The 12,196-nt window shown below is 42.2% G+C and overlaps 2 protein-coding genes across 3 annotated transcripts; one reads left to right on the top strand and one right to left on the bottom strand.

Moving 5' to 3' along the window:
- Positions 1-2,157: 2,157 nt before the first annotated feature.
- PPIL3 (peptidylprolyl isomerase like 3) lies at positions 2,158-6,847 on the bottom strand. Of its 2 annotated transcripts, none has more exons than XM_084209169.1 (7): positions 6,746-6,847; positions 6,059-6,105; positions 4,851-4,925; positions 3,971-4,064; positions 3,276-3,343; positions 2,768-2,886; positions 2,158-2,482 (listed from the first exon to the last, which is right to left on the bottom strand). In XM_084209169.1, the coding sequence occupies exons 2-7, from the start codon at positions 6,059-6,061 to the stop codon at positions 2,356-2,358; spliced, it is 486 nt and encodes a 161-aa protein (XP_084065295.1). In that variant the 5' UTR covers positions 6,062-6,105; positions 6,746-6,847; the 3' UTR covers positions 2,158-2,355. The 2 variants fall into 2 exon arrangements, with proteins under 2 accessions (XP_084065295.1, XP_084065296.1); XM_084209170.1 differs by having other exon boundaries at positions 6,701-6,811.
- Positions 6,848-6,879: 32 nt separating this feature from the next.
- Positions 6,880-12,083, top strand: NIF3L1 (NGG1 interacting factor 3 like 1). The gene is made up of 7 exons (XM_084209840.1): positions 6,880-6,917; positions 7,089-7,517; positions 8,094-8,256; positions 8,736-8,862; positions 9,241-9,379; positions 10,701-10,784; positions 11,665-12,083. Exons 2-7 carry the CDS (start codon positions 7,097-7,099, stop codon positions 11,847-11,849), a joined length of 1,119 nt encoding a protein of 372 aa, XP_084065966.1. The 5' UTR covers positions 6,880-6,917; positions 7,089-7,096; the 3' UTR covers positions 11,850-12,083.
- Positions 12,084-12,196: the final 113 nt, after the last annotated feature.

Below are 12,196 nucleotides of genomic sequence, written 5' to 3'. Positions count from 1 at the left end.
TTTTTCTCTGCTCCTTCTTCCAAGTTGTTTTTTCATTCAAGAGCTTTTATCAAGTTAATGATTTTTTTATAGGGGAACTCATACCTTTAACCTTCTTCTTAAAAAAAGCCTTTTTTTAAGACATAGTGTGGCTTGGACACTCCTGCCAGGCTACTCAGGCCTCTAGTGCTGCATTATCTTACAAAAAAGAAAGGCTTCTGTGTGCTTAACATGGGCAAATATTGCCCAGGGGGCTTTTCAAGATTTCAGTGAAGTTTTCCTATGGGAGTCAATAAAACTCGGGTTATCTCCCTGCTAGGCTGCCCCCTGAGGAAAAGCGAACTCACTCCCTCCTCACCCTTTTCAGCCCCAAGCCGACGGCAGCGCCTCAGGCCGGAGGGCGGCCCCGGGAGGCCCCAGCGAGGGGGCCGCGGGCCCGGCCCCGGATCCCCGCGGGTCCCGGATCCCCTTCTCGGCGAAGGGCTCCGTGCTCGGCCCGAGCAGGGGCTCCGGGAGAGGCCATTTTCTGGGCGGCCGAGAAGGCGCAGCAGAGAAGATGGCGGGCTGAGTGAGGGGCGGCGGGGCCCTGCCAGGCGCGGCACGGGGATGCCGGACCCGGCCGAGCACGGGCTCGGCGCTGCCCGGCGCGCGCCCTGCTCCCTGTGACCGCCTCACCCCCCGCAAGCCCGTCACCCTCCAAGGACCGAGCACCATCCCTGTCATCTTGCCCGCTGCTCTCTAGCTTAGACCGAGTCCAGGAAAACAGACAGAATACAATTTTGAAACGTTTCTTTGTAATTTTGTCCCAATAGGATCACTCTCCTTTCAATGCACAACGTTAGATTCATTTGATTTAAAAAACAAACAAACAAACAACAACAACAAAAACCCCCAAAAAACCCAAAAAAAGCCACCCCCCCAAAAAAAAAATCCCAAAAACAACCAAACAAAAAGGACCCAAAACCAAAACAAACCCCAACAAAAAAACCCACACCCAAGAAAGTATCTACATTTAATGTGCGTCCTCCAGAGAGCAAAATACTTGGTGCTGCTGCATTTCACACTTTCTATGTAACAGCCTTCTTTTTGTGGAGGGAAAAAAAAAACTGAAATTGTTTCCAGTTCAGTAAAATTTTAAATTATTAATTATTTACAGTTCTTCTGCACTGTAGTAAATTTCCCAGTGTGTCCTCCCTCCTGCATGGCAGTAGTGTCAATCAGGTGTGCCATTGCACACTTGTTTACTTGCTACTGCTGCTGGTTATAAGGAAGAGAGGAGCAGAGAGCTGAAAGAGTAAAATCCTTTACCTGACTGAAGCTTTACACTAAAACATATTAAGCCTGGAACAAGGGCTGGGAGCTTAAAGCAACATTCCATGAAGAATATAGAAACTTTGTCCCCTCAAGCAGGTACTGATTAACTCATTACCTCAGCAATCTGTACCTAGCATACCTTTGCCTTTCTCTTGCAAATGAGTTCTCATTATATTAAGGGCCAAGTCTCCAAATAATAGTCCTCAGCTGCCTCAGCTGGACCTTGAGCCTCCCTAGGATTAAAAAACATATATATAAGAATGGGATTTGCTAAGGGATGCTCACTGAGTGGAAACAGGATTGGGGGAAGAAGTCCAAAATGGCTCTTATTTGTTCAACACCATGTGACCACAGCCTTTTTGACAGTGCTCTTTGTTTTGTTTACCCCCTAGTCTTTGTGCAAAAAATCATTAAAAACAAGCTACAGTAAATCCATGTTACCTACTTTCAGTCAACAGCTATATAAGGACAGAAATACTTACTCTTTCAGAGCAATAGTGCTGTGCCAGAAGCAGAAGAAATTACGTTATCCTTCCAACACAGCAGCACAAGAGCAAATACTCCTCTAAATATGTTCTTTAGTCTTCTGGGAAGAAAAGGTTTCGTCTGTTTATGACACTGCTCTCACCTAGGGGAAAAAAATGTTTATCTTACTTTACTCTTTAGAGAAAACTGAGTAAGGAAGATGACACTTTACGAGAAAGTTTCACAAAACTGGTAGCATGAAATTATAGCAAAGAACATTGCTTTAACATAGCATCACTCAGAAAGATAACACAAAAACCAAAGATTAGAAAAGAAAATTAAAGCTTTTTTATTTTACAAGTATAAAAAACAATGCTTAAAAATCAAAATGCTGGAAAATACTCTGGAAAACATGGCTCCTGAAGCAGAAGACTTCTCTGTGACAACTCCCAAACAATGTTAAATCTCCTGAAAATTCTGCATTCAATAAGCAAAGATATGATCCAGCTGAAGTAACCCTTTTTGATGGCTCTTTAAACCCCATAATCTGAGAATTATCTGACCAGTCTCTGAAGAATGTGTTGCAGCACTCTGTGGCTACAGAGCAAAGGGGTTGGCATGAATTGTAATGTCTTTAATGCGGACATCATTAAGAGGTCGATAGGTTTTCTCATTCACGGGCAGCTTCTCCAGCTCATCCAGGGTCTCCAAGCCATCAATAACTCTGCAAGAAAAACACAAGTGCTGGAAATTGCCTTCCAATAATGATTTAAATTTCAGACTTATGGTATCTCAAAACACTTTACAGTCAAGCATCCCAAGGCAAGGACTTTGCAAGCAAATGATACAAAATAAGACAACCAAAACATTTTATGTGGCAAATAATGTATTTTGAAAGGAAATATTAAGCATCCATGAACTCTGAGAAGAAGTTCAAGCATTTGCATGTGCCCTGAAATTCTCAGGTCCCTCACACACTCTGACAGAGGCGTGCAGGTGAATCACTTACTTTCCAAACACTGTGTACTTCATGTCCAGGTGTGGCTGTTTGCCATAAGTGATGAAGAACTGTGATCCATTGGTGTTGGGACCATTGTTTGCCATGGAAACTACTCCACGGACACTGTGCTGAACAAGGGGAAAAACCTCAGCATGAATACACATCTGTGAAACCAGAACTAACCTGGGCAAAGTGCTCTGTGACTTAGGGCTCTTCCTCAAGACCATTATTAAGAACAAATCTTGGTTGCTAATATATTCTATCAGAATCAGTAATGAGCTCCTCAAAATGGCTCTTACAGTGAAAAATTACTTCTTTGCCTTCAGTGCATGAAAAATGCTGTCAGAAATTGTTTTTACTTCTGTTTGCTGTGATGAAAACCCTCAAACCTTACTTGCCAAACACAGAAATGCCTGTTCCTATTTTAATAATAAGCTACTGTTCTCCAACCAAGAGAAAATTATAGTAGAGAAAATTCAAATGAAAACATAAGTGCATACTGAGAGCACAGAAATACCTTTAGATATTCGCTGAATTCATCTTCAAACTTCTTGCCCCAGATGCTGTTACCTCCTTTCCCAGTGCCTGACAAAGAAGGACCACAGTAGAAATTACTGGATTTTCAGACTGAAGAATCCAGAAATTATGATCTGTTACAGCATTTTACAACAAAGACCCTGGATAGCCTGCAATTAGTTTTTGAGGCAGGTTCTTGACACTGCATTAAGACATAACTCCATATAAAGAACCTATTAAGCAGCAGAAGAAAACACTGACATATCCTCAAATTAAATTCAGCATGAGTATGAACAGACACAACTGAATCAGCTTTTCTCCCAAACAGCTGAAACCATCTGGGACATTTTCCCCAAGTGCTTTAGATGCAGCCTTTCAGGCAGAAACCACACAAAGCTCAGTAGCACCTGCTTCTACTTCAGTCAACAGAACCATCATATTTAGTGGAAACAGCTGGTAAAACTCAAGTTTGTAGAATGCATGATTACTTAAAATTGGGGTAATGCCTGCACTTCTGCAAGCCCACCATGAAAAATAATCTCATCATAAAAAACTCTTATCACAACAATACAATAGCTCTTATATTTTTACTTTAATTATATTTGGGTTTTAATACCCATAATTCCTTTTTATTTCCTTACATTTTATTTTTATGTACATTTTTTTCCACAGAAAAACCCAGACAGAAGAATTTACCTAATGGATCCCCTGTCTGAACCATGAATCCCTTTATATTTCGGTGAAATACGCATCCATTGTAGTAGTTACTAGCACAAAGAGCCAGGAAATTCTACAAAAATCAAACAAACCATATTAACAAACAACTGAAAAATAGTATTACCTTACTAAAATTACAGCATTGTCAAGACCAATGCTTTTACCTCTGCTTTGCTTTATGACCATGTGAATTCCACAGAGTACTGCCACAAAGCAGTCATAAAGAAATCACCGCTAATAAACTCCTTTGATAGTGTCACACACCAAGAATAAAAAGCTTTAGGTGCAAGGCTGTCTGACTTGAGGAACAAACAAGAAGCCTAAGATATGCTCTCAAGTGTCATTTCCATTCAACAATTTTATTTGGCACGTGTAATTTTGTAATCAATAACTTAAATGCCTCATCTTTTTCATTAAAATAAATGAAATTTATTTCAATTTCAGTTTATTGCAAAAATTCAAAACTGGGGACCCTGACAAACTGTGAGTGAGTCTCACTCTTTCAAACTAAAATCAAGTCTGTGAGGGTATGAGTTAACCCATGGAAATTTGTGAATCCCACACTAGGTGCTGTATTTCCCCTTAAAGGCAAAGGACACTTTGGGAGATGCTGGAACTTCAAAAGAAGCATCCCTTAACTAAACCTTATCAAGTGAGAAACAGGCATGAAACTCCAGGCAGTATGACAGAGTGCACAAGTTCCACGAGTGGAACAGACACTGCACCACCTTAAAATGTTGGTATTACATTACATGAAAAGGTGAAATTGCAAAAGCCACTTCACCTCCACCACGGTCTTCACCTATTTCTACTGCTTTGTTTCACCACTAGGCAATCCTACTCCTGGTACATGACTTACTTCACACGTCTTTGGAGTACGCTCACAGAATAGTTCAATTTTAATATCTCCCACATCAGTATGCAGCGTGACAGCCTGAGCAAAAGGCAGAAAACAATAATTAATTGCAGCAATAAAATGCTAGCAGACACTGTTTTATTTCCCAGCACCATCAAGAACATAAGCAAGTTTGCACTGCATATAACCACTGTTTCAACATTTGGCCATAAGAAAGGCTACTGTCACAACCAATCTGCATTTCCAGTAAAATCACCAGGAAGCACTCAGTTTCATTTTGTTTCAGAACAAATCAAGTTTGCCATGGTGATGCAGTAGCTGATGCACGCTGTTACACTGCAGAAATACATTATTCATTTGCAATGAAAGTAAAGGTGAAGAATCAAGGTTTTATGTATTTTGGATGGTGCACACACCTCACTGCTTTACAGCCAGAGGAGCAACTGATGTCTGCAGCCTTCTGATTAATAAGGCTAGTTCTGAATGGCAGTGTATATGTGCCTTCACAGACAAGTAAATCTGCAAATTAACTTGCTTTTCTTAAGAATTTGTAAGTTGCCTTCAAAAAATTTAAAACCAGTTTCGCAGTGACCTAAGCAAATTTATCTCTACAGGCCATACAGATCACAGTGCTTCTATGGAAAGTGCTAAACTATACAAAAACAATTACTGCGGGGATAACCCTACAGCAAAACTAATGAAAATCAGCATCATGCTGATACTGGCATACTGCTCCAAAAGTACAGAAGTAAAGGAGACAGCTGTCCACAATGTCCATGAAGATGCTATAGAAGGTGTATGATCAGTTTAAGACATATATAGTCTTATCTCTATTTCTCAAATTGCTAAACTTTTAAAAGCCTGTGAGTTCAGAGGTTTACATACACTGAAGCAGAGGTATGTTCTTGCAACTAGACTAATGCTTCTGTGGCAAAAGAAACCAAATTAGATTAGCAAATACATGCCAAAGTAGCATTAAAATCTGGGATCTCAAAAGTGAAAGCATAATGATGTTTTAGACTTATGTAAATCAAAATGTTTTCCTTTTCACAGTATCTTTTTGTAAGTTTGAAATTAAAACCCTGAACTTTTCATGACAAATTCCTCACGGCATCAGAGTAAAACATGTAATCCTTTGAGATGGAAACCATTATTTGCTTTCCAAGAGATGACCATTTCACAAAACATATAAAATTTACTTTTATTCTTACCATGCCTGCTCATCAAAATCTGAGGTAGCCTTCTATACAGCGATTTCCTGTAAACATAAGATAAGTAATTTGTTGGTTTTTTTTTCCTGCCAACCCCCCTTTGGTTTTGATTTGAAAATATCTGTTGGTTATGTGCTTTTACACCACACAGTTCTACAGTGCCAGTCCAGTGACTCTGTGGCTAAATTTTTGCATTAAGCAACTACACAGCATATAAATAATGAAAAATGACTAGAAAAAGACCACTCAGAGAATGGGAAAGAGGGCACTCTTTCCTAGGATGAAAATTTATACTAAGCAACCAGTTTTTGCAAATATTATGGTAGATGGCAGAAACTCACAAGTAAAAGCCACGTGCCAGTACCTAACAGAAGTGTGATTTGAGGCCAACTCGTGACAGCTGTGAGTGCCTGCCACAGACAGGTAGCTGTACCCAATCGGACTTTTTAACATCTTTGTAATACTTTCAAATAAAGTGTTTAGAATGCCGGCAATAAAACCGCGGCTGCGTAGAAGCCGAGAGATTTACATACACCCGCCCTCGGCGGTGGAGCCCCGGCCCCGTGTCCCCACCTGCGCCCGGCTCCCCCGCACCCACGGCAGCCGCAGCTGCCGCTCCCTCCCTGCCCGCGGTGCCGCCACCGAAATGCCGCGCTCAGAACCGCCGCGCTCCGAGGACGCCTTAACCTGCCGGGCTGATGCAGACCAGCCCCCGCCGGGGAGAAGCGGCAGCACTCCCGCGGGCCTCAGCTCACACCCGGCGCTACGGAGGGGCCGCCCAAACCCCGCTGAGCGCGGCGGAAGCGGCGGGGCCGAGCGCAGGTCCCGCCCCGCAGCGCCGGCCCTGCTCCGGCGGGAGGTGAGCGCCGTGCTCGGGAGCCCCGGGGCGGGGAGGGCGCCCGGTACCGGCTGGCACTGGGTGGTGCCGGGGGTGGGCGGGAGCACTGACCGGCAGCGGGGCAGCGTTCGCGGCCGGTGTTTGGGCGGGGGGTTCCCGAGGCTCACGGCGGCCTGTGTTTGCCCCGCACAGGTCCCCGCATGCCGCTGCTCCGCCCGCCTCTGCACCGCGTCCGTGCCTTGGGCCGCCCGCCCGTTCGCGCCCTCATGAACCTCCGGGAGCTCGTTTCTGCCCTGAATGACTTCGCATCCCCCGCTCTGGCTGAAAGCTGGGACAATGTGGGATTGCTGGTGGAACCAAGTCCTCCCCACACTGTGAATACCCTTTTCCTCACTAACGACCTCACTGAGGAGGTGATGGAAGAGGCAGTGCAGAAGAAAGCAGACCTCGTTCTTTCTTACCACCCTCCTATATTCGCACCACTCAAGCGAGTAACGTGGAAAACCTGGAAGGAACGGCTGGTGGTCCGAGCCTTGGAGAACAGAATCGGGATTTATTCTCCACATACGGCGTACGATGCCATACCTCACGGAGTTAATAACTGGCTAACAAAGGGACTGGGTGAGATTCTGTTAAGAACAAAGAAATTAAAATTATTAAAGATGTATGCCAATTTAGGTGGGATCTTTCATCATTTGTCTTCCAGCTTTTACAGGTGTGATTTGAGGACTTTTTATTTTTCCTAATATTTTGATGGTACTGTAACCTTAAATACATTTTAGGACATTTATCTTGGTGGTATATACCAGATAAGAAACAGAAGAGGATATTTTCAGAGGCATGACTCTACTTTTGGATGTATCTGGAACTGGTGGAGCATATTTATTGTCCACTGTGGTTGCAATGATATCACTGACTTTAAATCACCACCTTTCATTTATAAAGTACAAGATCCCAATGTTTGCAAAGTATTTAAACTACGTAAAATTATTTAGATTTTTAGACTTATTTTTAGACTTAAAATAGACTGTGCCTAATGGAGACAGGAGAATGAAAAGCCCTCAGTTCTGGTCAGAAAAAAAGGATTTGAGTGCAAAATCTGCGTCTTTGTGCCACATTTCCTAAAGATAGTGCTAAAACAGTGTTAGGATAGTATACCCTGCTTTATAAACCAGCAATCTTGTACTGTTTTCTCAGGCACCTGTACTTCTGTCCCACTGCATCCATCAACTGCACCAAGCTCTCCAACTGAGGGCACTCACCGGGTAGAATTCTGTGCAGATGCTGAGCATCTGGATGCAGTGCTGTCCAAAATCAAAGACATCCCAGAGATCTCTTGTCTCACTACTCTCCCAGTCAGGTATCTGCTCCGCTCTCTACTGTTGTACTCTTCCTGTTGTTTGAAATAATAAGTTGCTGTAATTGTATTTTTATTGTTCTAATAATTTTGTTCCTCTGTGCATTGCTGCTGTATTTTCTAGCAATAGAATGAGAAACTTAAGGAATAATCGTCCCTTTCTGGGCAATCTATGTCATGCTAAATGGTAACAGCAACTAAAGTCTAGCATCACATATATTAGGGGTGTTAAAGAAGAGTATTAACAGGAAATTTGATGAGGACAGTTGAGTTGAATTCTCATATTTGTTTCTTCCAAGACAAGTCTAGGCCTGAAATTACAATGCTGTCTTTTTTTTCTTTCTCAGCAGTAGAACAGCCATTGGGATAAAATAATAATAATTACAATGCCAAAATTAATAATTATAATGCTGTAATATAGTAATTACAATGCCAAAATTTTATCTAGCTTCTTAACAAGCACCAGGCATGTCTTTCCTCAGGGTTGAAGGTGAGGAACAAACACGAGTCAGTCTGAACTGCTCTCAGAAAGCACTGCTGGAGGTGGTGGCGTTATTGTCCCAGAACAGCCTTCTTTATCACAAGACCGAGATTCTCTTACTACAGAAGGTAACAAAATCACAAAATTACTTCCTGTGAATGTATTACTTGTTTGAGCTGAGTACTTTAAACACTGAAATGCAGTAGTCAGTGGCATCAGAGCCTTGCAGTGCTACCCCAGTGCTCTGAAATACTGGCATACAGGAATTTGAAGCCACATACATTTTCCAAAGCAATCAAACTATCTGTATGGTCTGTACTAATTCTTAAATCAGTTCCGAAAGCTGGCGTAGTTCATGTTACATTTGAAAACATCACATAAATGCTTCTTTGTAAAGTTCAGTGTTGTTCCTGCAAGCCCAATATACTCATCCTGTTAGAGTGTGGAAAGCAGTGCAAGCATCTGGAGTCAGCTTTCTCACAGTAATTTTCTTTTTTTTTTTTCAGCCTCTTCTCCCCCGTACTGGAATGGGACGCCTGTGCACCCTGAGCGAGCCGCTCTCCTTGTCAGACACAGTCGAGCGTATCAAAGGGCACCTGCAGCTCCCCCACGTCCGCCTGGCCGTGGGAGCGGGCAGGACACTGGGTAAAGGGGCTGTGAGCCAGACTGCCTGCTAGGACTGACACTGCAGGAACACAGGGAGCAGGAGTGGGTGCATGGCAGTGGGAAACACTGCTGTCCTCACCGGGTTTACTTCCAAGAACTAGGAAGCACTGCTAAGAAACAGCATCTTAGAATTTACAGTCATATGAAAAGAATCTTATCTGTCTTTTAATGGGATTCTATATGATGCTGGGTGATGTGGTGAAGGACAGTACAAGTTGAATGAAGGATATAATTTTTTTTAATTTATATAATGACTAAATTTTTCTCCTGCCCACAATATCAGGCACAAAGGTGCACTGTTTGATTGTATGTTTCATTTTGTGGCTGAATGTTAAAATTCAGAGCACTTTAAGAGTAAGACACTCTATGGTATCATTATGAACACAGAACTGTGTTTTGATGAAAGATAAGATAAAGAAGGTGAACTAGCTCAAATAGTGGGGTCATTAGTAAGATATGGAGTAAACATCCTCTTATCCCAGCTACCTATCCTAAAGTCCAAGGACCACATCTGGTAGAATTTGTGAGAGTAAATTTGTTGAGAGCTCTTTGTAATTTAGGAGGCAGAAATCTTATTAGACTGACAATTGCACTAAAAAATCCCCAAACTACTTCAAAGCCTCTTTTTATGGTGTGGTTTGACTCCACTTAAATCAACAGTAATTGCAAGGCAACATACTGTAAAGCCTTAACAGATTTTGAAAACTCCCTCTGTTGTGTGTCCCCTCTCCTGAGTGAATGTAATATATATGAAAAATTAAAATTAATGTCACTGTCATATATGTAATAACTTGGAATTACCAACCACAGCAAATGTGGACAATTTTTATTGGCATGGAGCAGCTTTCAGCTTGCATTAAGACTGGCCTTCTGAGAGCTGAAAGTTAGGAACCAGTATATCTCAGAGGCAAAGTGCTGCCTTAGTGGCATCATTAGTTGGTAAACTAATGGTGATGGGACACAAGAGTCCTGCAAAGAGTAGTGGCCTATTAAAGAGTTCAGAAACCTAACTAACACCTCACTAGGAGAAAGGACACCAGCAGCCAGCCTCTGTGCTGGAGTTGTCTGCAAAATTTCCTGCCCCTTGGAAAAAAATCTACCTATCACAGAAGATTTTGCTGTATTGTCAGAGGTGTTATAGGCCCATGACTCTTTCAAACTGACACCTGTGTCTCTTCCTCCAACAAATTTACATGGACTCTAAAATCAAGGTAGTAGTTAACTGAAACAATTACTAGCAATACACACTAGGGCTCAACAAAGGGGAAAGAGTTTAACTGTGGCACATTGTATCCTGCAGAATCACCAGTGAAGAAAGTTGCCCTGTGTGCTGGTTCTGGGAGCAGTGTCCTGAAGGGAACAGAAGCTGACCTCTATCTCACAGGTAATAGACTGCTGTTTCATTATTTTAATAAAAATAGTCATTAGAGGAAAAAAAAAAAAAAACAGCAAAAAATAAGAGGGTTGACTGGCTGTTGAAAGATTTGACTACAAAGAACTGTCATTTATAATTGAGAAACAATTAGTTATTGGAATGACTAACATTAAAGTAGAAATAATGTAGATCAATTGGCAGTGTGGCACAGTGAAAGATACTTGAATTAAAGCATTGCTTTACAGCATTTATTTCAACAAAAAAATCAGTGGTGATGGTAGCAAGTTGCAACTTTCAGTGTGTTTGTCCTTTGACAACATTTATTTCCTCTATTTCCTACAGAATTCCCTAATGCAAAACAGAATATAATGTAGCCTACAGAACCTTCCAAAGAAACTCCATAGCATGTCTAGCCAAAGGGAGGGACACTTAGTCCATTAGTCTCTCTTCCAGCAGTGGGACAGCTATTCCCCGTGGCATGGCAATGTGAAGGCTGCCTTGCATTCTGTAGGAATTGCTGCCCCTCCTCCCCCTTGTGTGTAGCCCTGCAGAGCTGACCTAGAACTGATTTCCTCCATCCTCTTTCAGACCACTCTGAACATTTTTATTTTCTGCCCAAATTGGCAGAATTTACAACCACTCAAAGATGGCAAGGAATTTCTGTGGTTTGACCCAGCTGCATACAGGGCTATCAGCTGAGTCTTTCAAAGGACCCTGGAGCAGGAGTGTTCCACTTTCCTACTGAGCAGGTGGTTGCATTTCTGCTTAAGGCCTATATTCCATTACATCACCACAGCTTTTAGCTGAGGTGTTCCATACATTGCAGAGACCTGGTTACCTGAACTGTACCATTTGTGATCTCCATGACATCTCTTTCTCAAAACGGCAGGAGAGATGTCCCACCATGATGTGCTGGATGCAGTTGCCAATGGGATAAGTGTTATTCTGTGTGAGCACAGTAACACTGAGCGAGGCTTCCTGTCAGAGCTGCGTGACGCACTCACCATCCACCTGCAGAACAAAATCAACATCATTGTGTCTGAGAAAGACAGAGATCCTCTCCAGGTGGCATAGGGGGAAAAAACTGGAGAGAGAAAAATCAGCAATAGTGTTATCATGCACAGACCCATCCAATTGCAGAGCTTAATGAAGGTGCTTTCTCCAGTAGAGAATGATTGTACTATATGGTCCCTCACAGTCTGGGGTGTATTTTGTCATGTCAGAAAAAGAAATGTTTGTTTTGGAATACCTAAGGTTCATTTACTTGATTACTGGACTGTACTTGAATAAATTGTTTATTTACTGTTACTGCTTCATATTACTAGATATAGTTGATAACCATGATACTCAAGGATTGGTTTGGATAAAATATATAAAACCTGACTTACCTCCAGATTTAAGCTTACACAGAAGTTCTGCCC

The sequence above is a fragment of the Fringilla coelebs genome (assembly GCF_963513975.1).
Source record: "Fringilla coelebs genome assembly, chromosome: 7".
NCBI classification, from domain to species: Eukaryota; Metazoa; Chordata; class Aves; order Passeriformes; family Fringillidae; genus Fringilla; species Fringilla coelebs.
The sequence above is the reverse complement of the archived record's forward strand: the minus strand, read 5'-3'. Positions and strand labels throughout refer to the sequence as shown.

Coding starts and splice junctions, on each gene's coding strand:
- NIF3L1 (XM_084209840.1), top strand. CDS start 7,097: ATGCCGCTGCTCCGCCCGCCTCTGCACCGCGTCCGTGCCTTGGGCCGC. Junction 8,257..8,735: donor CTCACTACTCTCCCAGTCAG/GTATCTGCTCCG, acceptor GTCTTTCCTCAG/GGTTGAAGGTGAGGAACAAA. Junction 9,380..10,700: donor GGGAGCGGGCAGGACACTGG/GTAAAGGGGCTG, acceptor TGTATCCTGCAG/AATCACCAGTGAAGAAAGTT.
- PPIL3 (XM_084209169.1), bottom strand. Junction 4,065..4,850: donor GTACTCCAAAGACGTGTGAA/GTAAGTCATGTA, acceptor TGATTTTTGTAG/AATTTCCTGGCTCTTTGTGC. Junction 2,887..3,275: donor AATTCAGCGAATATCTAAAG/GTATTTCTGTGC, acceptor CCCCTTGTTCAG/CACAGTGTCCGTGGAGTAGT.